This window comes from Taurulus bubalis (genome assembly GCF_910589615.1).
Source record: "Taurulus bubalis genome assembly, chromosome: 5".
Taxonomy (NCBI): Eukaryota; Metazoa; Chordata; class Actinopteri; order Perciformes; family Cottidae; genus Taurulus; species Taurulus bubalis.
This window is the reverse complement of record NC_136593.1, coordinates 10758990-10784620: the sequence shown is the minus strand read 5'-3', so window position 1 is coordinate 10784620 and position 25631 is coordinate 10758990. Positions and strand designations below refer to the sequence as shown.

General features: G+C 38.8%; 1 protein-coding gene across 1 annotated transcript; it reads right to left on the bottom strand.

The window, feature by feature from the left end:
• Positions 1-711: 711 nt before the first annotated feature.
• Positions 712-20586, bottom strand: nckap1l (NCK associated protein 1 like; the record flags this gene model as incomplete). The annotated part of the gene is made up of 31 exons (XM_079217730.1): positions 712-1170; positions 2000-2089; positions 2733-2842; positions 3453-3569; positions 3683-3776; positions 4623-4703; positions 4970-5052; positions 5851-5944; positions 6857-6954; positions 8212-8342; positions 8835-9053; positions 10105-10236; positions 10974-11113; positions 11494-11613; positions 11954-12086; positions 12206-12351; positions 12454-12512; positions 12610-12691; positions 12858-12990; positions 13252-13361; positions 13580-13676; positions 13789-13845; positions 14709-14865; positions 15006-15054; positions 15764-15901; positions 16594-16684; positions 17308-17450; positions 17896-17952; positions 18477-18569; positions 19009-19119; positions 20497-20586. The coding sequence occupies 31 exons, from the start codon at positions 20584-20586 to the stop codon at positions 1054-1056; spliced, it is 3372 nt and encodes a 1123-aa protein (XP_079073856.1). The 3' UTR covers positions 712-1053.
• Positions 20587-25631: the final 5045 nt, after the last annotated feature.

Here is a 25631-nt window from a genome sequence, read left to right as displayed (position 1 = left end):
ATCCTATTCCAACATGATCTCACTATGAATAGGCTATTTGAAATGTTACTCAAGCTAACTTAATAGTGTCTGAAGACATCACTCACATTCTTTTTTAGGTGGTCAACAGTCACTGTGACCTCACAAAACACGTTTTGGGCCATAACTCAATAATTCATATGATAATTATGTCAATATCACACAATTGTCTAACAAAATAGAAATGATGAAGTCATGACTTGGATGAAAACTGCAATATGATTGGTTGTCGGAGGCATACAACCACAAGGTGATGATTGTAGTTTGTTTGTATAATGGTAATTTGGAGATTTGACAAGTGCAGGGGAACAACACTCCACCATGTCCACTTGCACATACACACACAAGTAACACACAAGCAGATGTGTACATCCAGATGTCCAATGTGGTAAACAAACAGATATAGCTTTAGAAAATAGAAATAGAAGAAAGAGGAAGAAAAGCGTGAATGTGCTGGTTGCGAAATAAAATAAATAGTGGCGTCTAAAATTAGTAACAGGCACTTTTGGTTCGGTAAAACCGGAGTGCATCATTTCAATTGTACATGGAAAATTACTCTCATCTAAAAAGTAAGGATGGGAGGATATTGGGGGCGGAGGACAGACCTGAAATAGACAAGCCCTCTTGTTTTAAATAGACCAGAAAGAAAAACAATTGTATATTATTATCATTTTTATTGTGAAATGTGCAAAAAAAAAAAAAGTTATACACCAACTAGTATTACAAGGATCTATTCTGATTTGCATTTTAATTATTCAAGCTGATATTAGGAATACTACAGCAGTCATGGATCTACACTATAATACTTACAGATAAGCATCCTAATAGTGAGTCTGGAGTTTGTAAGATGAGGGAGGATCTTGTGTAAGAAAATAGAAACAATATATATAAACAAATATCTAAGGCCATGGTTAACCATGCAGGAACATGCAGATCTGTGAATAAGAGACTTAACAATAATGAAACAAAACATGCATGCACATTAAAATAGTACCTCGGATAAATACATGTTACATTAGAAGTATTTAACAGTCTTCAGCCCAGAGTGACGATGAAGGACCTGAACACCTCTCTGTAGGCGTTCCGGAGCAGGACATACGGGAAGCAGCGCTCCAGCATGTCTTGGGTCAAGAATGGAGACTCCTGCACAATCTGAAGGAATTGATAAAAAGTGATAAAAAGTGTTAAATCTTGAGTTACTGCATATTTTTTTTCTTGTTAACAAATCCCATTGAAAGACCCACATTTGTCTGCTCCGAGCCCATTAACTTCTACCAAAGATGTCCATCTTTAAGTCAACAATATATAGTTACCTTTAAGTAATTTCTCAAAATAGTTGGGCACTGTAGTTTTACAGCAAATGTTATCCAAACAGGAGAAAGTAATGCATTTGTTGGGGAATATTTTCAGCGATGAGGTAATACACATTTGGGGTTGGGCAGCAGGATGTTGTACGTGGGAATAACTCAAACTACAGCACCATGTTCATCGTAGTGAAGGAACATGTCACCTAGTGGAGCAGCATGCCTCACTAATGTATTTATGTATTTTTTGGGACCAAAACTGAGGATTATCACACAGAGGAAAACACAGAAAACACACAATACTTGTTGATCAATGAATTGCTAGTATTTTCATGGGATTTGATGACGATACAAAAAAAAACCATTGATTACCACCTATAACACAAAATGACTATGATATATGTTGAGGTATTGCTACAGGTGATTGATGTATGTGTTCTTGACATACAAAACTCTTTTCAGTTAAAATGATTAATAGGGATTGTAAAATGTCCTTCATGACTATATTGTTTATCAATTAATTTATTTTTCCTGTAAAGATAAAGCATGAAGCCATTATAAAAGACAATGCAGACCTGTCGGCTTACAAAGAAAAGGTTTTCCCATTAGCCAATTTATAAACCAACTTAAGTCTTATTGTAAATTTGGAAATACATGATTAGTATTCGGAAGCCTACCATGTGTAGAAGCAGATAGATGGACTCTCGGTTTTTGCTCTCCATTTTTTCCACGTTTTGTCCCAACTGAAGCAGAGTGGAGGAGGCCAGCTGTGGAATAACACAAAGTTAAAAAAGAGGCAGATCAAACAACTGGAAAGTTTCTACACTGTTGGACTCAACCTAAACCTCAGCTGGGGCAAAGGTTGGCAGTGTCTTGAGAAAGCTCTTAAACTGAAATATGTTCATAGTAGTGGTTAGGGTGCCCAAGAAACCATGTATCCTATATTCCTGTCACATTGAAGACTTTTCTAAGATTCTTTGCACTATAGCATGATTATCTGCCATTTCTGTGAAACATGTTATGAAGTCAGTGCTCCTCGACCTTTATTACAACTTGATGTCTACTTTAGACTCTTTATTACAGGCTGCGGGTCTATTGTTCAATCAAAGTAATTGTCATTCCTGAGGTTTCTTTTAGAGGCCTGAAGCAAAAAACAGAACTATATATCACAATTCTGTTTAGCAGAATTAAGATTATTGGGGATTTACTACCAAGGTTCAGTTTATAACAGGATAACCAACAGTCCACCCGGCTTTATCTTAAATAAGCTGCTGGAAGTATCAAAGAGCAAAAACTGAAAAAAAAAAAAATTATATCCGCAATCTATGCAGAGAACACTTTATTTTTCACTTTCAATTCTCAATTTGAAAAGTATGAATATAAAAAAGAAAAAAAATGCTTGCCACTCACCAGGAGAAACTCTTTGAGGTGCTGCTCTATGTTCTTGTTCTGAACGGTGAACATGGCAGCAGCCAGCTGGTTTATGGCTGTAGCTAAACAGTGGATGTTGTTGTTGTGGCCTGGGGAAATAAAAACAAAGAAATCAGCGCTGACAAAGAGAACAGAGTAGCATGTCATGTAACCAAGAAGATGGTTTCATGACCCGACAATTAGCGAAATTAACTTGCTGATCCGTAACACTTAAGAGGAAGTATACTGAGCGTACTTCCTCTGGTTCACAGGGTAGATTTATTTCCAACATGCCAATGGAAAATAGAGACAAAGAAAATAATCTGAGACAAACGCCACCCTGTGCTTTGATAGAAATCTTGGCTATTTGTATTCCTTAATGTTGCTGTCCAGGCTCTGAGCCAAGCGCTTAGGGTAAGCAGGGCCACATGCCAAGAGTAACTGTATCGATGCACGTCAGCTGAACTTATCTGTAAACAAAAGTCTCTCAACAGTAACGTGTTTCTCATTAACCAACATAGTTTGCTAAAGGACCACGTCTGTCGGACTGGAAAGTATGATGCACAGAGATGCTATTAAGGCTAATGTTTGGGGGTGGAGTACCTTTTTATACTCTATCAGCGGCTGGTAAGTAATGACTGGAAGTATTCAACGATTAGTATTTGGTTGAGATCTGGCAAGCAGTTTATAGCAGCTGAAAATGTATGAATTTGTATGCACCTCCATGCTCTCGGCTATAGGAAGAGTTGGCGTCCTGGGCCAGTGTAGGCAGGGACACGCCGACATAGACCAGCAGCAAACACGACAGCTTGTACTCCTCATCAACTGATGTGTTATCTGTAGGTTTTTCAAAGAAAATATTAAGAAATGAAATAACTCTCTTTATTATGAATGACTAAGCCATTAGATCAAGCTGTCTACAGAAGTGGCTCTAATAGTTTGAGTGTTACCTGTCTGCATATTGCTGATAGCTGCAACAAGGGCGGGATCAATATCACACTTAAACCCTGCAGCTGAAGCCAGCTCAAAAACGCTGAGAGTCACCTGTGAGGTCATAAAGCATCAATTGAAGTACAGCTAAACTAGGCCGAAAGTACAATTTAAATTTGATTTGACCATTTACATTTTTACCATTTACCTGCATTTAGTTGCTGATAAACACAACAAAAAAACAAGCATAATGTTGGTGTGTACTTAGCATTTTATGTAGCAGCCACAAAAGTGACATACTGTATATGCAATGACACTATATCAGCATTGGGTGCACACAGGTTTTGATCTTGCCCTATTTCTGGTTGCATGCATGGTTGGCCTGTCTGGGCAGAATGTTTCCACTGATGTGGTTTTGACTGCAGAGCTGCAGCGGCGATCAGAGTCTCTCTCACGGAGGCATGAGGGGGCTGCTGACGTCTTTGGGGTTATCCTGGCCGCGGCTGGGGCACGGCTGTCATGCCTCAATCAGAGGCCAGACGTAAGTAAGGGAAGGGGACTTCATGAGTCACAGTCACACAGATAGCTCCAGAGGGAGATAAGGAATCTAATTTGGTTGGGAGGCTACTAGAGAATAGGAAAAAGTGTTCCTCTGCAACCCACTGTTGCACACTTTCGATTATACTAGAGTATATTCTGCAATCTTAACCCCTGATGGAAATCAATTAAAGTCTGAAATGTAAATATGTTTGGATGAATGCAAATATATATGCCGTCAACATACATTTTCCCACAATAAGTCGGCCCTGTGAAAACAACCGTTAACGTACTTTTGATAACTGTAATGGGATAAAGTGAAACCCAGATTGTTTGCACTTTGAATGCTCTGTGGGATCTCAACATATGGTTGCTGTTTTTACAGTGTAGCTGTCATTAAGTGGTGTACAAGTTGTGTTTTACCTTGATGTCAGTTTCAGGAGACATGAAGTCGATCAGGCAATCAATGGGCCCAATCAGGTTTGGACAATGCTTATTCAGGATCTAGATTATAGGATTATATGTCACAATACTACTGAGATCATACATGACTACTATACTAAAGCTACTATAGTAAAGCTACGAGGTCAATGGCAGTTTTTCTTCCACCTTTATAATTCACTTGTAGTGTTTTATGTTTTTCTTTTTCTTTTTTTAAACTGTTATTCCTTACTTATTAAAATAGAGTAAAACTGGTTTCGTAAATGACAAAAAATAACAATAACAACAATCTAAGAGTTTTATATTATCATAATAACATTGGACATTACATCTTTCAGACAGTCCTGTGCCATCAATCTGAAGGACAGGATCACCCCGATGATGGTCATCCGCTTCAGTACGTTCTCTCCACCTAAAGAGGTGCATATGAAACAGATCAGAGGTATCTGAAAAGTATCTCACAGCTAACCTGGTTATTTGCACTTGAATTAATTTCTGGGCTCTTAACAAAAGTACCGCTCTAGAAAATGTGACCAATCTAAGATTTCATTATTTGATTAGATTTTATTAAATTATTAAATTATGAGTAACAGTTCATGACACAGAGATGTTTCCTGCTCTGCCTCCCTTCAGCATCCTCACACATTGGAATGATTTAAAATAAAACAATGTACTGTAAGAAATGTCAGAAGATCATTTGTGAGCACTTTACCTCTTTGTAAATTCAGTGGGCTTTTCTCTCCTGGCTGATAGCATCATAAAAGATTTCAAGAGGTTTGATATAAAGACACTGAGAAGAGTCCATTTCTTCCTTTCTTCTACCTTATTTTTTAAATTTATTTAGTCCATTTGTTTGTCTTGCATTTTTGGTGCCTGAAGGTGCCTGAAAGTGCCAACTTCTATCATGTTAGCCTGACTTGAATAAGTGATGTACAAAAGACTGCTGGTCTGCCAAAGATATGTATGTGTATGTCAGTCAGTATAGAAATAATAAGGACTTCTGCTGAGAGTGATTCAACATTAGTACTCCTCTTTCACTTCATGTTCTTGTTCTTTTTCTGTTTCTCTTCCTGTCTTCACTTTGTACTTTGTGCACCACCGGATCTCCTCCTGACTGCCTTCAAAACATTGATATCTTTTATTCATTCTTTTCCTTTTTAAACCCCTACTTCTTCCTTCACATCTCCTATCACTTCTCTCCACTTCTCACCTGACAGCCTCTTCTTAAGATTGGCCATTTCCTCAGGCTTATCAAAGTGGTTCCTCATCTGTACCAGGACGTCCATATTCTCAATCACCAGTTTCTGACAGGAGAGAAGGAAACAAGATAAGTGATAAAACAACCTTCAGGTGGAAGTTTTTTTATTGGAGAGGCCATGACTGTGAGAGATCTGTCTCTCGGTAAGTTCAGAGCTCCCCACTTCAATCATACGTAAGTGTCAAAGTGTGGTGCCTGACAGAGCACAGTAGCAACTGATTTAAAAGGGATACACAGGTTTGACAAGATTAAAGTAGCTTTGAAGCACAAACATCTTTCCAGATGCTGATACATACGGAATTGTGAAAGGTATTGTTATTTAGTACATTATAACTTCATAGTATGTATCTTGAAGGGAACATTTATGTTTTTCTAGTGTGTTCTGATGGGTCAAAACTTCTGGGACCTAAATCTGACATTTTGACAAAGATTGTCTACATTATTAACATATTATACCATGATGTATTATTTAAATGAATACAATATTTTAAAAGTCTGTTTTTTTTTCTGAATTTGACATTTAAAAAAAACGTGTTTAATATTCAACATAACTAAACGAGTAGCTAAATCGTATCATGATTGAGAAAATAAGAAGCTAATTAGGTTGGTGGCTACCATCTAAGCTTTTGAATCTCCTGCGATTCCTCCGATTTGGTCAAATTAAGTGTTGAATTGTAAGTTATGTTATTATATTAATAATAATAATAATTTTAAATATTGATTTTAAACAGCCAAACTGAAACATTCCTTTTGTATGGATTGTAAATTAAATGTATTCTTTTAGAATACATTAAAGCTGAAAGAACAACACATTGTTTGGTAGATAATGTATTTTATCTAGCAGTAGCTTATCTGCATATTTTAAGTAGGGTCAATGTAAAGTTGTGTAAGGTGAATGAATACAATAACTGTTTTCTGATCTACGGCCTTGCAACAAGCTCAATGCATCATACTGTACCTTCAGCTCACTGACTTGAGAGGTGATGTGCCACATCAGGTTCTCACTCAGAAACTTCAGGCCATATGGACCAATTAGCTCCGCCAGGGCCTGTAACTCTGCTCAGATGATGATATGAATAATTCAAGGAGTTATAATTGGAGGGAGATGAGGGATCCACAGAAGGTTAAATTGACATGTTTACAAAAACACACAAATGAAACATGCTCAAGTGGAGATGTTTTGTTTGCTATAAGTGTTGTGCACAAAGCTTGACTCTACCAGTGACACAAATATGAAATAGATGTTTGAGTGTAGCTGTATCAATGAGAGAGAGAGACAACTGCAGCTATTAGACCTTTCACTCAGCTCAACATCTCTGCCTGAATATGGATGGATAAGGATGTGTGTGGTTAAAATTGGAGGTGGTTAATGGATTGGCAAATGAGTCAGTGAGAGGCACACAGATACCTCACTATGGAGTAAATATAGACAATGATGATGACATTGTGCGGGGGCGTCTATTGACGTGCAGTAGTCTCCAAGGTACTGAGCATGTGCATGCCTTGTGTATGCATCTCTATTATGTTTGTATGAGCCAAGGTCTGTTGTGGAGTATATTAATACAGCCGGAGGTCCACTGCTCCAACAAGCAGCGTGTAGGCAGAAAAGAAGTCTGAGTGGTATGAGACAAGTGATGCTGGAATAGTTACGATGCAATGAGGACAGAGCGGGGGAGATGATAAGCAATACTGAACTTTACATTAGTCAGGCAGACTCAGAATAAACTGCATGAAAGGCAGCATGAAGAAAAACACACCACACCACCACAATAACAAACTCCACATCCTCTTGAGCAATAAGACTCCCTCCGCATGTGGTGTCAGGAGTGAATGAGATCTGAAGAGTGAATCATGTCTTGGATCTGTGGACCGGTGATCATTAAACCTCAGAGGACAAGGGTACTTTTTGTGTGCAAAAGCTTGTGTCTGCAAAAAGGGAAAATAGAGAGGAAGAATCTGTCTTGTTGGTGCCTTTTTGCTCTTGTCATGCAAACATTTTCATAGAAAAGAATATGTTAAAAACTTTTCTAAGAGTACACCCCCACATGACCAAAGTGCTAGTACGTGAATCATGGAAAAGTTCATAAAAACCTCTAAAAGTTAGTGTTGTTGCTGTGGAAACAAAGCCAAGCATGTCGCTGATGTCGCTGTCATCTGAATTAACTTGCCTACACTGTAACATGCAATGCAAGTCAGTGAATTGCTTTATTACCTTCATACTAAGCTATATATTATTTTGCCCTTTCCTTTATCATCTTCGTAGTGAAACACAAAGGTGATGAAACAAAATGTGCAAATATTAAGTTCTGGCACCTGATATATCTGAAAACTCCTCTGCTCTAAAACTTGGTTCGTTGTCAGTCGCATGGTTGATGAAGCAGTGCATCGTGGGACAGTGAACGATGAGGGAGTTGCTGGCCTGACGTAAGAGACTCTCCAGGAACCTGAAGTGCAGAAAAACATAACAAAAGCTCCATTGTATCTTTACTCAACAATAGCCCTTGCACCGCTTTTGTCGTCTAGTTAGTCACAGTACATTCTTTATACACTTCATATACACTGCATATACTTTGCACTTTCTTTATTGTTTCATTTCCTATATGATTACGCTTTACTGTTTTGTTTTGTTGTATATATTGAGTATTTTATATATATATATAAGTATATATATATATATATATATATATATGTATCATATATATAAATATATATATATATCATATATATATATATATATATATATATATATATATATATATATATATATATATATATATATATATATATATATATATTTGAATTTGGAGTGAAAAGTGAGAGACACAGAAAAGGGCTGGGAAGGACGGTAAACAAAGCAGAGAAAGACACATTAAGAGGAAACCCTTCTGTGTGCTAGTTATGCGTTTTAAATGGACACCTATATGTATTACACACACCAGTTTGTGTAGACGGTCGTAATCGTCTGCCCTCCACGTGAGTCCAGCGGCTGTGTTTGCTGCAGCAGGACGTTCTTCACCAAGCGACTGACGTCCATGTTGATGTAGCTGGAGAGGGTGTGCAGGCTGGCTGTATAGGCTCTTAACCCCGCCAGGAGGTCTGAGGGACGGGCTATCTCCTCGGTGGTCTGGTTGTAATTGGCCATTCTCACGATGATCCTGGAGAAACATGTTGAACCAACGTCACAGGAGTGGGCTGAGGGTGGACAGATGGGGCCTTAAGATGGGTTAAACGAGCCATGGTGGCATGCTACTAGACTCTCATTAGGTCAGCACATTTACTGCTCCAGGGCTTCACTGCAATTTTATTTATTTTATTACACGGCTATTCATTCGCTCTCTTCCTCTCCCTGACTAGTCTGTATTTAACATGGGAAGACCCATCTTTGTGAATGTGCTGCTACTCAAGGGTGCTAATTTTAGGGTGACAGGGCAGATAATCATCAGTTATGACAGGGAGACAAAGCAGAGCATATACACAGAAACATTAGGTTGCCCTGGTACCAATCCCTAATCTAAATAAAAGTTAACATTGAAATGACACAGAGCAAGGGAGTGACAGGATGGATCTCTTCTCAGGTTTTTAAGTGGGTGCAGCACAGCCTGACACGGAGAAATCAGATCGAAAATCTGTGTTCATTATGGTGATGGAGGTGGCATTTTAAAAGAGACAAGCTCCAATTAATTCCCTAATTGTTAGGAGAACAAAAAAAACCGTGAGTGACAATTTGGAAAAAGTGCAGCTTGAGATGCGTTTAAATGTTCCCAGTGCTCTGTCACATCTTGGTCAGTAGTGTTTAACATTTTGACTGCCCCTGTTCAAGAGGGAGGTCTACCTACTGTTCAGCATATACATGAGCATACAAGCCATCCGTTTGGACATAGTCAGCAGGATGAAAACTGTTACGAAATGATATTAGTACACTGAGTACAATTGTGGAGCACATCTACGCGCTGGCAGAGGAAACAATACTACAATGTGTTCCTTTCACAATGAAAACAAGCACTCATGTTAGTTATTAGCATATTTCTGACAGTAATTGCTGTGACATTCACACAAAAAATCCAAATCCCTCTGCTGCACATAAGATAGGGAAAGATCTTTTTTGTTGCAAATGTTGCCTCAAATACTTTGTATACACCTTCAGGACTCATCACATCATCCAAATTTCTTTGACAAACATATCAATGCCCCCATCCCCACTCATACTCAGAGAGGCCTGTCTCCAGGTGGGAAAGGAGGAACTCTGTGGGAACGACGATGTGGTCGAAGACTACAAAGTCAATGCAGAGGCTGTAGGAGGAACAGAGCTCTGTCAGCATCAGATGCATCTTGTCCATACTAGGAGATGTGGGAGAAAGAGAGAGAAGGAAGGATTAAGTCTTTAAAACAAATATTTTGACCATGACGGAAGTATAGATGTGCTTTTCTCAGACAAATAAGGTAATAAACAAGTTAGAAAATTGTAAAATATCTCCAAACTGAGGCAGTGGGGAGTAAAACTGAGAGGAGGGAGAGAGAAAGAATGACAACTCTTCAGACTAAATTAGTGAGCGTTCTTATTGTAGCTACATACAGAATAGGATCAAAACAATAAAAACGCCAACATGAAATTGGCTGCCAGTAAAAGTGTTTTTTCATGCGCTGAGACGTTTAGTTTCGTATTTTTTAATAGCTTCATTCAGTACCCGTCAACCTTGACTGGTTCAACTTTAAGTGGAATAAAGTTTGAAACTAATAATGCTTTGTTGGTGAGAGCATTTTAATCCTGTCCTCCTGATAACTTCAGGAAAGAAGTATGTCATGCGGTGAAAGAAATCATTTGGAAATTTCCGCCAATATTACAATATTTTTACTAACATGAACTGCATTAACCTTGGCAACATTGTACACTGTCAAATGTTTTTTAATGCACTTTGACTGGAACAAGTGCTGATAATTCGTCATTTCTCAAGAAATCATGGACGTATGCATTACACTCACTTTTCTAAAACGTCTGCCAATTTAATATTATTATTGAAGGACCAGCTAGAGAGAGAGATAAGTGGAAAAGTGGGGGAACAAAAAGGAAAGCTGACTTGGTAACAACAGCCCGGTCTTTCCTCAGGCTTTCAGCGCCCGGTTTCTCTTTCTGGACCTCTCCTTTCCTTGGCACCGGCTTCTTTTGTTTTCTATGGCGAGCTGCGCTGATGGCCTCGGCACAGTGCTTGGGCTTCAGCTAAGGGGTTATCAAGTGGAGAGATGCAGGGAAGGAGAGAGGAAGGGGAGAGTGAAGGGAGACAGAAAGACAGAATTCAGCCAAGCAAATGTTAGGTAACATGCTCCAAGACAAACTAATGCATTAATGTTGAAAGCACTCAGTCAAGAAGTAAACACTTTTGTCTTACTTTCCTTCAGGGATACAAGGAACAACACTGCATTAATCAACTCCAGAGATTTAGACCGATCTTATCTTTTTTTTTTATGTATGCCAGCTGCCTCCAGGTAAACCCACTGATGCCAAGCTGAGACTAGTGTGATTATATTTGGATATGGAGTTTGCTAGAATCAATCCGCGCTGGATCACTTTCTTTTACCAAAACCTAAAATGGACTTCACCTGATCATGGAGGTTGCACTGCTCAGCACATATCTCTAACACAACACTGCTGGTCTGTTTGGCGATCTGCTCCAGGAAGGTCACACAGAGGCGCAGACTCTTCTTCTCCATTGTCTCTGTCTAGACACACAAACAAGTGTAGGATATGTGAGTGTGGACATACTGTATGTTCAATGACAGAGGACACAGTAAGGCATGTATGAAAGACACACACACACACACACACAAACACACACACACAAAGGTAGACGGCATATTTTCCAGTTAGATTCAGTCTAATGTCTCTAAACTGGCAATGTTTCCAACTATTAAGAAACTGGCCTGTTGCTTTGATGATGCTGTTGGTGATGTGTGTCACAAAGTGTCGGAAATCAACCTTAATGCAGAGTGGAAAGTGTCTTCAATTCGTCTTAGATGATGCTTACGTAATGGTTTGGGACGCAAATGACTAAACACTGACCTCTTCTGGGCAGAGAGGATGTCCACACTGGCTGAAGTGAGAACAGACGAGCGGGAAAGCCATGAGGTAACGCTTCATGGTCATCTCCTCACTGCTCTGGCAAAACATCTTCTCAAAGACGCGCGGGTAGTAACTGTTATGCAAACAAGAGAATAAACAGTTAGGGCCTTCAATTATTTAGCCTTGAAGCAAAGAAAAGGGAAGGGAAGTGAACGAAAAAGTAAAAGAAAAGATAACAGAAAAGAGACTGACCCGAGTATGGACACCTCAGATGTTTCCTGCAGGAGTTCTTCCACACTGTCCACCATCCTGGTGTGAAACTGAATCATGTTCATCACCTTTGCTAAGTCGGGGTATTCCTTTATAGGAAGAGGGGCCTTGTTCACACTTGTGTAGGCCTAAAACAGAAGACAAAGACATCTAAGGGTGGCATTCACCATGTTTTACAGTGATAAGTGAACATTGTGCAATATTTGATATGTTGCAACAAACCTACCTACCTGTAATCTCAACCAGTCTAATCTAAGTGCTCTGAAATCAAACTCCTCTTTGTTTTCCACTGCGGAGTGTAATTGAATCCATCATTATTCAAATGTTATGTTTTATGGCGCTTTTAAAACAGAGAACAGTATTTAGTGTACACAAACTGCAATTACCTTGTTTGACTGACAAAGCAGAGAGGGTTGAGACGAAAGAAGTCATCAGAACTGACTCCTCTTCTGGACACACATACATATTCTGCAGAGGAGAATAAGCTTCCTTAATTATTCATGCTGTAGAAGGAGAATAAGGGATGTAAAAACATTGATGGCTTTCCTCTTTCTGACACTGCCTGCAAAAGAAAAAGGCACAGAATGTTATGCAAGCCCCTTTTACTGTATAATACATTAATATCTATAGATACCTGTATGGTGTCATTGAGAACCAAAGCATCGAACTGTGCCAGGTACTGGACGTGGTAGCGTTGAACTACATGGTTGTACTTTGTCATCAGACCTCTTAACTTCTCCATGTGGAACAGCAGCTCAGCCATCTGACTGGGGGAAAAAAACAGAAAAGCAAATTAAGACCAAACATATTCACTTTGTATTACATTTTATTATAAGAATGTGTACAAATAAGCCATTGTAAAATCTCATGTGCACACTTAGGATAACTGCACTACTATAAACCGACATTGCTGCACGATGGAGAGACATCTCAAGTTGCAGCGGGGGAGAACTTGCCAGATCTTTGCACACTAACACGACACATAGTGACCTCAACAGTGGTTTACATCCCCTGCACCTATGACCTACTTGTCAACGTAGTCCTCGGCTGTCTTTATCTTTGGCATATTCTCAGAGTGTCTGACGAGCCACAGGACCTCGTCACGGGAAAATGAGAGAGCCATAAAGACAAACAAGGCCTTGGGGATTTGATTGGAACACAGAACAGAGAAGAAGAATGTTAGCAAAGAGTCTCAGCTGAGATCAGTAAAGTCATTATGACTGTACTCTCCAGAGAGGCTGGATAAAATATACTTCTTTACATCAGTCCAGAATTTTTTTCTTTCTTTTAACTTGCAGTAATGAACTCTTTTAAATTCCTCAAGCATTGCTGTTATGCTCGTTACGGTCCTTCTACCTTTGGTCCCAGAAGTCCAGGTTCATCCTCCAGAACTTTAAATAGTTCCTTCATCGCTCCTCTTAGAAACTGCCTCCTCTCTCTGTGCATAGCTCCACTGGTAATAACAAAGGAAATGGACAGAGACATTTGGTTCCCACAGCTCATTTCAAAGTAAATACTCACCAATGAATATTAATGACAACAGTTGAGTTTCCTGCAAGTCTCACCTGTTGAGTAGAACATGCTCACGACATTCCTTGATGTCGGCAACTCGCTTGTTATATCTGATGGTAGAAAAAAAGAAAGAAAAAAGAAGAAGCTGATTAACAATCTAAAAAGGTAAAGCAGTTATAATTCCAGTAGTCAGGCAATATTATCCTTTTTCTAATACGTGTCATCTTTGTCTTGGCAGGTATTACTTTTGCTGTGGAATTAATGTCTTCTGAAATTCTTGTGAGAAAATACAAAAGTCTTACAATGCAATCAGTAACAACTATACCATGAGATCTAGTTCAGTATACATTATATCCAATTCTCTTTCACCTTTTGTCTATACTGTAATCCATTGTCTTCTTCTCCAAATATAAAGACACTAAGGTTATTACTTACTACTGACTGTATGTGTTCTTTGTAATTTTTGCAATTGTTAAAGATAATTTAAGATAATTTGTTGCTATTTTACTATTTTTTCAGCTGCATAGCTACCAGTTTTGAGGTAGCTATGCATTTTGCTGAATAAATTCCCATGGATTTGTTATAAAGGCATTATTCACACAACTTTGACAGTGTAATTTAGTCTTTTACATTACCGCCTTCAAAAACATTGCTTAGAAATATGCTGAAGCCTGTGCTGCTAACAATTTCTTTTAAACAGAATGTTCCCTTAAATTCCCCCTGAAAGTCAAAACCTTGTAACCCTCAGTTAAGGCTGCTGATGTAAGCAAGGTCCAGTTATTTATAGCAATAAAGAATGAGCAAGTAAAGAGTTCAGGACTTTAATCCAGAGAGTGATATGAGGATGATACTTAAGAAGCATTTTAAATGCATTATTAATTTGTAAACTGTCTGAAATATGAGCATACATTATCTTGCACCCATTGTCTATTATTAAGTAGGACTACTTCTCATAATGTAGCAGCGTAAGTACCCTTTGATGCTGTCGAAGAGGTCTTCGGAAACCTTGTGTATGTTGAGCACTTCATCTCTGGTGAGGACGAGGTAGAGGCCGCTACGCAGAGCCATCTTCCACAGCTCCAGGGAGGCCTGGTGTGTATTCAGGCTGCTGTGGCACAACAGGAAACCGACTGCAACAAGGAGCACAATCAGAAACATTTAAGATACAATCAGTTTAGCATATGACAGTGCTCCTGTCATGCCAAATATAAAGTATAAATATGAAGTGAACAGAAGGGGGAAATTATCACTCAAGATGAGATATACGTACTAATGATCCACCGCTCCATCACCTCCATAGACAGATATTCACACGCCATCTGTGGTGAATAACAAGCATATTAACCTCCAGTAAAGACACAATCACTACAGCCGTACATGTACAAAGTCTGATGCCTGTTTGACGAAGAAAAATACTGTCAGTTAAACTACATGGTAGCCATCAGTCATCATCTACTCTATTCGGGTTCCAACTTCAAAAGAGAATCAATAGTTTTTGGGAAATCCTGACCATCCTCCCTAAATATGCTTTCAGAAATGCAAAACATTTTTATATTGTAGCAATGAGTTTTCTCTATAGACTTTAAATGAGGACCATCTTTTGCATTAGAATATTTATCTGTTCATAAAAAAAATGTTGCCTGGAGGTCCCTAGCTCGGCGGGACGACTGCTTCCTATATGAGGAGGCCACAGGCAGCCGGGATCATAACATTACATCAAAGGAGTTGTATTGGCAGAGGGCTGAATTATGCAGAAAAGGGAGCTTGGTAGAAATACAAGTTTATGAAAGAGGAGCAGAGAGGTCAAAAGGCAATAAAATAAATCATTTTCTAAATGATAGCTCTATAATAGAAGGACATATGTTTCACACACATTGTTATTGCATAAATTAGCTGTGACACCTTCTCTTATTTCTGTGGCTGACATCACTGGAAAAACCATGATCTAGACACAACACCTCTTCCCCTCTCTTCCTTCCTCCGTCAGCGATAAATACAGGAGGAGAGGTGACTGGAGGGCGGACTCACAGTGTCACAGAAGGCCGGGTCCAACATGGCAGCTGGAGCACAGAGCAGGCTAAGGAGCTGGGCGCTCCGCCACTGCTCTGCTGGCAGGTTCCTGCGTGGGTAGACCATCTTCAGAGACAGCAACGCCGCCGTCAGAGACTGGGAGATGGACAGAGAAGCAAAGGAAAACAGAGAGTGATGAAGCTGGAGGGAGGCAGAGGAAGAGGCAAAATGACAGAGAAAGAGAAAGAAAGCAACACTTCACAGCAAAACAAAAAAACAAAACAAAAACAAGCTGGAGGCTCAAAAGATGAGGTTTACATGTTTTTGCACAAAGGCTAATTTAATGATCCGCCACACAGACCTGTGTTAGAAGTAAATAAAAGTGATGAATCATTTGTATTGCTATTGTAAAATGTGTATAGTGTCGATAGAGCACTTGCAAGGTACAGCATCCACATAAAAATGGATTACTTTGACTAGATTGCACAGAGCCGGGTGCTCAACCTCATCTAACGGCTCTGAGATGAACTGAAGCTCCGACTGCGAGTCAGACCGTATCACAACATCAGTGCCCGCCCTCCCTTATTCTCTTGTGACTGAATGGAACCATATCAGCATAAAGCCGCAAATCAATAATAATAGGAATGAGATGTTAAAAAAATCCAATGTTTGGGTGGCGATATAGTACAGCACTGTGAAAAGTGGGGTGAAAAGACAAAACACTAACAGGAATGTGTATCATTTAGCATTTATTAGTATAATTTAGTTTAACTTGTAAATATGCATTCATAATTTTAAGTTCAATTATACAGAATGTTTTGTTTATGTAGCTTTATCATTTACTGTACCCTTGTGTGAGGGCCAAACTCCTCAGTTAGCTTCTTCCAAGGATGTTCGTACTCCACAAACATCTGGCCGAGCCGTGGGTAGGAGGGGTCACTGCAGGATTCATTACAGTATACAGTTAATCAAGTCGAATGAAAAGAAGTAGGACAGTATGATAATACTGTGTTTGTTTAGCATTACCTACAGGGATCTTACTGATAATAAAAGTGTTGGTTTTCATAAATTACATTGTTTCCTGCAGCTTTTTTTAGTTTTTTGGGCTGAAATAATAAAGAGCTGAGACTGTTCCCTCTCTAGTTGTGTGCGGTGTGCAAGTTAAATATGATATTGAAATGTACAGCATGTGTTTGTGTTCCCTGCTCACATCTCAAATTGAGATGAGCCTCCTTTTGGAGTGTTTACATAAATATGCAAAGTGGACTGACTAAAAATGTCTAAAAAAACACTTGGGGATTCCTGCGACAATTAAGATTCTAATTAATTATGAGGATCAGAGAAATATTTGTATTGATGGATGTTTAAACACTGGCTTTATTTAAAGCGCTTAAGTGACGTGTTTGTTGGAGCTAGAGAGCTGCACAAATGCAACCTCACTGAATTCTATCTTGATCATTCGGGTTGAGTACATAAATGCACAACACATTCATCCATCAAGTTACTTTGTATCTCATATCTATGCCGTTTCATTCGTTTCATTCGTTCATTCGTTTCCTCACCTGCTCCCATTGGTCATCTCATGGGCACAGTTGAACATGCCCACCAGGGCCTTCTTATCGTCGATGCGAGAGAGTGTTATGATAACACACGTGTAGGTGATGATCAGATCCAAGTAGTTCTTGGTGAAGTCAAAGTTGATTGCCTGGGAACAAAAATATATATGTGTCGTCAGTGGCTCTGAAATTAAAGGAACTGGTCTCACTAGGCAACACACTCTCACTCCCAACTCAATTACTGAGGTTTGGTCAATTGTAGATACAGTAGAGCTAATATAGACACCTACAACAAATACATTTGTATTGAACACCAGGAATGAAGACTTTTATTGTTTGAAAATTGGGAATGTTTGGTTGGAGAAAATGTGTCAGCATAGACATCAAATTAAATCTTTTGAATATGAAACACACATCCTGCAAATGGTGGTGAGGTGAGAAAACGTGAGGAGGAGGTGGGAGGAAGTAGTAAACAGCATCGTGGCAGAATAAATAAAAAGAGAAGTGAGTGACAGCTTGTCGGAAATCAGCAGATGTTGGGTCTGACTTCAGCGTTTTCCCTGATTTATTCATAAATATATCTTAAATACTTACAATATCAAAGAAGCACTGACAGGCATCTATGGTGTTCAGCAACTCATAAACGTGGTCCTGAATGAAGAACGGAGACAGACTAGATTAGAACACAGACAACAACAAACATTGCAATGACTTTAAGCCTCCAAAGTGATTTCCTAAACACATTTTCATAGACTCCTGTAGCCTAATAATCATTACACATTTGCATATTTGTATAACATCATGATTGCGTTATTCTCAATCTCACAGATAAAGATGATGCATTGGCCTGGCTGCGACCTCCATCACAGACATATGCAAATGTTAAAAACTGCACCAAACCACAGTGAGCAAACTGTCAAATCAAATCAATCAATCAAATATTTTCCTATTTTAGAATAAACCACTCTATATGTAAATGTATTCTGGAAAACAAAATAGTGGAAGGAATCAGAGAGAAAGAAAGACAGGGAATTTTGCAAGCACTGTCATTGTCCTCTACCACATATGTGCTTCCAAAATAAAGAGATTAATTTTCATTGTTTTTATTTTGTTCTGTTATGCTGCTATTGTCATGTAGGTCCTTGTCATGTTATGTGAAAAAAAGAGATCATCACCCTGAACTCTATGACATCCAGGAAAGAGTCGTAGTAGCTTCCTGCCGCTACCAACACTTCAGATTTCTGTCTCTGTATGTTGGTCAGATTTTGCTAAAAAAGAAGAAAGAAAAAAAGAGAACTTTTCATTACTGGTTTGGTATTATGAAGCGACACATTGTGTGAAAAGTAGAAGTCCCTCTTCCTGTGACTTCATACATTTGCTTCACTTCCTACTAGATTAAACTATCAGCCATAAGCAAATATTTACATTAAAGAAACAAGTCAGTTGTTTTACATTTTCATAATAAAACTTTTTTTATTTTTTTATTAGAGTGTTTGTGATGACAAAGAAAATATCTGTCAAACATGTCATAATGATTTAAGTGGATCACACAATAATTATTTGTTCACTGAGAACAAACAGACGTTTTTGTGACAAGACCCCTAAATAATAATTTCATCATCCCAACAAAACAAAATATGAAAAATAAGCACAAGCTTGCCCTTGTATAGAAGGCAAACAGGAAAGAATGGCTGCAATCAAACTTACAATGTTTCCTCTGAAGTCAATGTTGGGGAATTTCTTGTTGATGTATTTGATGGCCGGTTCCATGGCTTTTTCAGTCAGGATGGATGGCCGCCTCTTCGGATCTGCACAGATCTGTAACAGGGGTTAGGAGCAGATACAGATGTGAGGATGTGATTAGTTTGCACATCACACAGTATTGCTCGGCCAGACCTTTTTTATATTTCACCCGGAAGGTTTTGGCAGTTAAATACATGCTCTGCCACCATGCTCTGTGGGTTCTCTTGACAGGATTAAATAGTTTGTATTTATTTTGACATTTTGAGTGGCATCTAGCCACTGATTAGAAAAGCTAGCTTGTCAGAAGAGGAATCAACAGACCAGCTGTGAAGATTGTGGACAGGGTGGGTAATAATGCTCCCCCCATCTCCCCAACAATAGCTCTCAAGGTGACTTTGAGCAGAACAGTGAACAGTGAACTGCACCTGTGGGGCTGTTAAGAAGCTGACAGTAGAAGAGTGTGTAGCAGCTCCCAAGAGTGAAGTCTGACTGCTGGAATAAAATATGCATGCATGCTCAGCACATCTTTACTGGGCTCGAAATAAAAATGTTCTTCCACTTCCCCTCCTGATGACTGCAGTCACACAGTAGATGCATATACATGTCCTAATGGAGTTACCGAAAGGGGATGTGTGTGTGTGTGTGTGTGTGTGTGTGTGTGTGTGTGTGTGTGTGTGTGTGTGTGTGTGTGTGTGTGTGTGTGTGTGTGTGTGTCACTTCCTGCATGTCACGTCCAGAAAAACATTATACATTAGTTAATGACATCCTTTGATTTCTTCTTCATATGTAACTGGTCTCTTTGCATATGATATGGTATGTGTGAGTGTCACACCATTCAGTTTAGAATAACTGAAATTTGAGGTGACTGACAACTCAGACTCACTTCCTGTTTGCACTTCCTCTTTGGGGAAATAAACTCAGTTGCATTTGGAAGACAGTGTTGCCTTAAACTAAGTACACCGTAACAATTATCTAACCTCATTTCATCACAGTTCAAGTCAAAGCTCCTGGAAAGTGTCTTTATTTTGAGAAACTGTGCATTACTTGGTTATAACTGGTAATTCAAAACCTTTATACGTCTCTTTAGTATTTATATGCATTACAGATAAAGTACTTTAACATGTTTGGCTTCATACAATCATTATTTGTATTGTAGACACACATGTATATTCGTATTTGTACAATCCAGGTCTTGTCCTCTTTTAACAGTTATATCTGATCTTAGAAATGAATGCAAACATTTTGAATATGACTAAATTTAAATGTGTTCTTGAGCAGTGAAAAAGCATATACTGTTAACTCTTAGATGTATCTTTGAAGAGTGTAAGAACTGTTCTCACAAACGTATTTTGAGAAAACTACCATGGCGTAAGATTATGAGTCGAAAGTCAAGTTCCTTATTTCTGTTTCACAGTTCCACTTGTCTCTATAAATCTTCTTATTGTCCCTCACCTTCTTTATGTAGTTCATGCGTATTAACACCCCATTGCCTCTGTCATTGAGGATGGTGAGTTTTTCGGCGAGTTTCTGTTGGTAGTCCATTGCTCCAGAAACACTCCGTTCAGGCCTTGGCCTCCTGCTTCTGTGTCGCCGTTGAACCCTCGGAAACAAGTGCACACAGAACCTCACCCTGACACTGGGTCACATGGGGCTCATGGGTGTGGGTGGAGCCATGAGTTGAGTGTCACTCACACACTGTAAATGTCAAAAAGCGGATATAAATGTAAAAGAGGAACATTTTCCAAATAAAACCCCAAAATGTACAAGAAATTACAAAAAGTTGGCAGAAGAAGCGTAGTTTTTATTCTTTTGGCACATTTGGACATTCAGTCACATTTTAAGACACCATGTCTCTGCGATTCACACTGTGGCTCAACACTTTGCTATGATGCTGGAGAGAAAACGTGTATTATTCAAATTATATTGTAAAGCAAATGAATGTCAGTGTTTCCTGTCTGTTAAACTTCCTCCGTGTTGTGAACCGTTTGAACTACTTCCTCTTGCTCTGTGAAAGGACTACGTTGAAAAAGGATGGCAAAAAGGTACACATCATAATCATGCTACTCAAGCAGAGTGTACAGAATGTAATACATTTTACTTTCACTCTTTTTATCTAACCATTCAGTAAAGAAAACCAGAAACAAGGATGGAATTTAAGACACACATAAAAAAAAAAAGGATTTCCTTCACCACCAGATGGCACTGCTTACTAACTGAAGCTGTGTTTCCTGAACCAATGAGGGATCAATTATGATCAAAGTGTGTGTGTGACGCATACAAACTACATCACAAAAACACATAAACCCACACAGATTGATGACAAATAACACACTTCCCTGCTTGGAAAAGACCGACTGACAGACAGTATATTTATTATGTGCATTATGTTTGTGTACGCAGAGGTCTGTCTTGACAGAGTTTAAATAGCATAATTGATACATTTTCATCCCTCCATGGTGAATTTGGCTCATGAATAATTCATGCTTAGCACTTGATTCAAACACAAAATCTGAGGTTTACTTGGATGATATGCAGTGAACCACAGGCTAAATGTAACCACACATATTATTAATGCAAGTTTAACATTCACTAAAGATTGGCCACCCATGTGTTGTTACTTCAGGGGATCATACAACTTCAAAACTTGTGGTAAGAACATTGTTTCTAATGCGTGCCCTGTGCTGTCTTGCTTGCTTCCTCCAAATGGAATTTAAAGGCTTGTAAATCTTGCAAGAGTTCCGACTCTGTCTCAATGCAATTTGGAAATAATTAGAATATTTAGAATGTGTTTGTGTCTTTATTACCTGGAAGGCATCCAGATGGTCACATTACATTTACATCAAGCTATTCTCATGTTCAGCATAATTACTGAGACTTTGTCATGTAAACTAGAAAGGCCCCAAGTTATTCAGCAACCAACTGTTGTTCCGCAGGACTCTTATAACACCTCTTGGAATTTAGTAACACGTTCAGAAAAATGTAAACAGAGTGCGGTGTAAAGTTCTGTAGAGCTTAGAGGGAGTAATTTTCTTAATGAGAGATACTAAAGTCAACCGCAGCGAGTGTAGTACTGAGCAAAGCGATGATTGATGTTAAGTGGACTTGAAGAAATAATCTGTTTATTATTTCCTCACTGGCAAAAACGCAGACAGGAGAAAGAAAAAAAACTCAGCCTCTGTGAACAAAGTTAAACATTTGGATTCTTACCTGGCTCATTATAACAGAGAGAGAAGGATGGAGCTATTTGGTTTGTGAAACCGGGAACTTATTCCAGCGAGTAAGAATGGAACTGTGGAATATAGAGTGGATTAAAAAAGCTCAAGACTGTGCTGAAAGCACTATTGGCTTGATGCAAGTCGGTTATAGAGGATGGCTTAAGTTTCAAGTATAATATAACTATACTCTGTGCTTCAAAAGCTCACTGCATCTAATATATTACCAAATCACATACATTCACCATCGCTGAGCAATGTGGAACATACTAAATGCAATGATTTTAAAAAGAGCAGATTGGGAAGCATGTTAAACTATTGCTGCGTCTGTTAGTGTTGGTTTGAAGTATGCCATGTGTATAACAACAGAAATCTATAAAAAGGTCTATAAAAGAGTGATGCACATAATCTGCTATTCCACCCAAAGATTTCTGAGACAATAAATAGGAAAAGAGCTAACTAACAAGAGTGAAAGAAACTAAATAGATCTGTGTCCAAAATAATAAAAACTAGTAATACTGTAGAACTGGCCATAGACAGTCCAGACAAAAGGGTATTTTGTTGCAGTTTGTGGGTAGGACTGCAGGTGGTGGCAAGGGTAATGATTGAGGAAGGGTTTGAGGAAGTGATCGCAGCTCTGGCTGCAGCCCAGATGTTGGAAGAGTGGTAGCAAAACACATGAGTCTCTCTATTACAATATAATGAAATATAATAAAGGCTGCAGTGGTATGAATGTCACCCTTCTGTAAACATGGCAGTATAACTATTTGAATGTCTGTTTAGATTAGGTTTATACACTTTAGATTTATTGGACTTAATTGCTTAAAGCGGCTATAATAAATATTTATATATTTCAACTCTGCAGTCCCGCCAGCTCTATATAGTGTTTTAGTGTCCTTCAGCTCATTGTCTACTGTTTTGGTTGGCCACTCTTATTTTTGGACAGCTGTATTCAGCTAAAAATCGATGGAACACAATCTGCCCAGCAGATAACGGTAGGCAAACAGAGCACCGATGAACACATAGTAGCATTTAGCAGCTAGAGACATATTTTATTCAGGAGTTGGTTGAGACCAAAACAGAGCAAAAAGGAGAATAAATATTTGATTTTGCTACATTCGTCAGGTTGCCATGCAGAAGCACGACTCCAAATAAAACTGCTTCATATCTCCTGTAAATAAGCAGCTGTTTGCTATCAAGCTCCCCATTATAGGTCGTTGTTGTGTTCCCAGTGGTCTCTGTATGTTCCATACAGTTTAGCTACTATATCTGTCCCTCAAAGCTTGCTCAAATGCTGTGGGTGGGGCTTATATTACAAAAGATAATTCCTGAACGCTTTGTGCTATTGCAAGGACATTTGGTAGATATGTGTAGATAGTATGTCCGAGTAACCCTGACAAATGATGTGCTATTTGATCAATAGGTGGCACTGTAGCAACTTCATCTAACGACCATGGACCAAAAATATTAACCTCAGATAGCTAACTAGCATGACTAACATTATATCAGAAAAACTAAATCACATATCAACAATCACAACATAGCTAGAACACAAACAATATTTGCCAGTTGAAGCTCCAACAACTATATTTGTGGAGTAGATAAAAGATCCTTGTCAAATTTGCTTGATCACAGATCTGACAAAATGGCAGATGTAGGCGAATGTAACGTTCAGGTAAATTTCAGGTAAATCGTCATTGCCATGGAACTGTTCCAGTTGGTGTTGCTATAGCACCTATATACCCCTATAACCAACCACATTATGACTGTATACATGGCCCCACTTGTACTAACAATGTTCTGTAACTATGGTATCCTTGACTCTCTCTGCCATTGCCCTTTTAACTTATCAAAGGATATGGCGTTTACATTTTCAAGAAAATTGTAGTAAATTTGGCCCCCGGCATTGACATCCTGCACAGCATGCAATTACACATCTAAATGGTTGAACATAGGAGTTAAAAGAAACAGCATTCTTCCATGGCACGTCAGAACATGGTACAGAGACAGAAAGGAAAACAAGATGGGGATAATACAGCCCTGATGCAAATACTTTAACATTATTGGCAAGAAGCAACAACGTGGACATTAAATTGTAACAATTTTACTGCTTACAGGCAGCAGGGAATGTAAGTGATGAGTGAGGAAGTTCAAATAAACGTGACTGATAATTAGAATCAGATTCACTTTATTTGCTATAAATTACAAGAGATTTTTTTTTTTTCAAAGTCACTATTTCTGTTTTCTGGCTGGATTTCTGCTGCACTTATGTTCCATCCCCATGGGGGCTGAAGTCTGTGCTCTTTTCAGCTGGTGGGAGTTAAATGGTTTAGTCTAGTACCTCCTTTGTTGAAACACAGTCGTGGTGTATTAGCGTAGGCTTCTACTAAAACATGTGGTGACAAACTTTCAGAAACATTTTACTGCATTATACGATTTCCATCAGTGTCAGCAGACCTGAGTAATAGAAGGACTTATGTTTTCCAAGGAAGAAGTAAAAACTGAAACTTGAAATAGTAATAGTGATAAAGTATTGTTGGCAAGATATATTAAAGGTAGAAGTATTCAATGCGCTGAATTGCTCCTAAACTTTCAAGTGTGCATGCCACATATTAAGATAGATGGTGTAGCTGGTTAAAGCAGATCTGATTATAGTGACTAAATCTGTACAACAGTAGAAGAGTAAACAAATAGAAGAAGTGTAGTAGAAGTAAAGAACCAAACAATTAAAGTAAAATGTAATTATCCATCAAAATTGTACTTATTGTATGTATAGTGATTGAATAAATGTACTTGTTTTCAGAACTGATCAGCAATTAAAAGTAATGCATGCAATGTATTCATGCCAAGGTAGATATCTGTGCTTGGAGTATTGCTGCTGGATTTATAATCTGCACCGAATTTTGATTTAAAAGATATTAATTATTTACTACATTATGTTTACTGTAGTTTCCTGTATGTTGTCACTGTCCATGAGGAAGTATGAGCATGTTGAGCCGGTAGTTGTCTCCCGTCAGGTTTTCATGTCAAACTGACAGTGGAATGTAGTAGCTTACTAAGTACAGAGAAAGTGGGAGACATGGTGTCAGAGACAGACCCTACAGCTGGAAGAGGGATGCAAAGAGAGAGAGAGAGAGTGACCACATTCCCCAAATGACCTGAGGCTGATGTGCTAAAACTCAGGAGGAGTGCAACTGCAGGACACCAGAACTGCACTCCTACTTAGGTAGGGTGGAGGGACTCAGTGATGAGAAACGTGGCATATGTGCATGCAAGTACACACTCTCTCACACACACTACAGAGTGTGCCAGTGGGCAGCGCCAGTAAATGCATGACAGAGTGACATTCACAGACTTGTAAATCCAATTACCTGG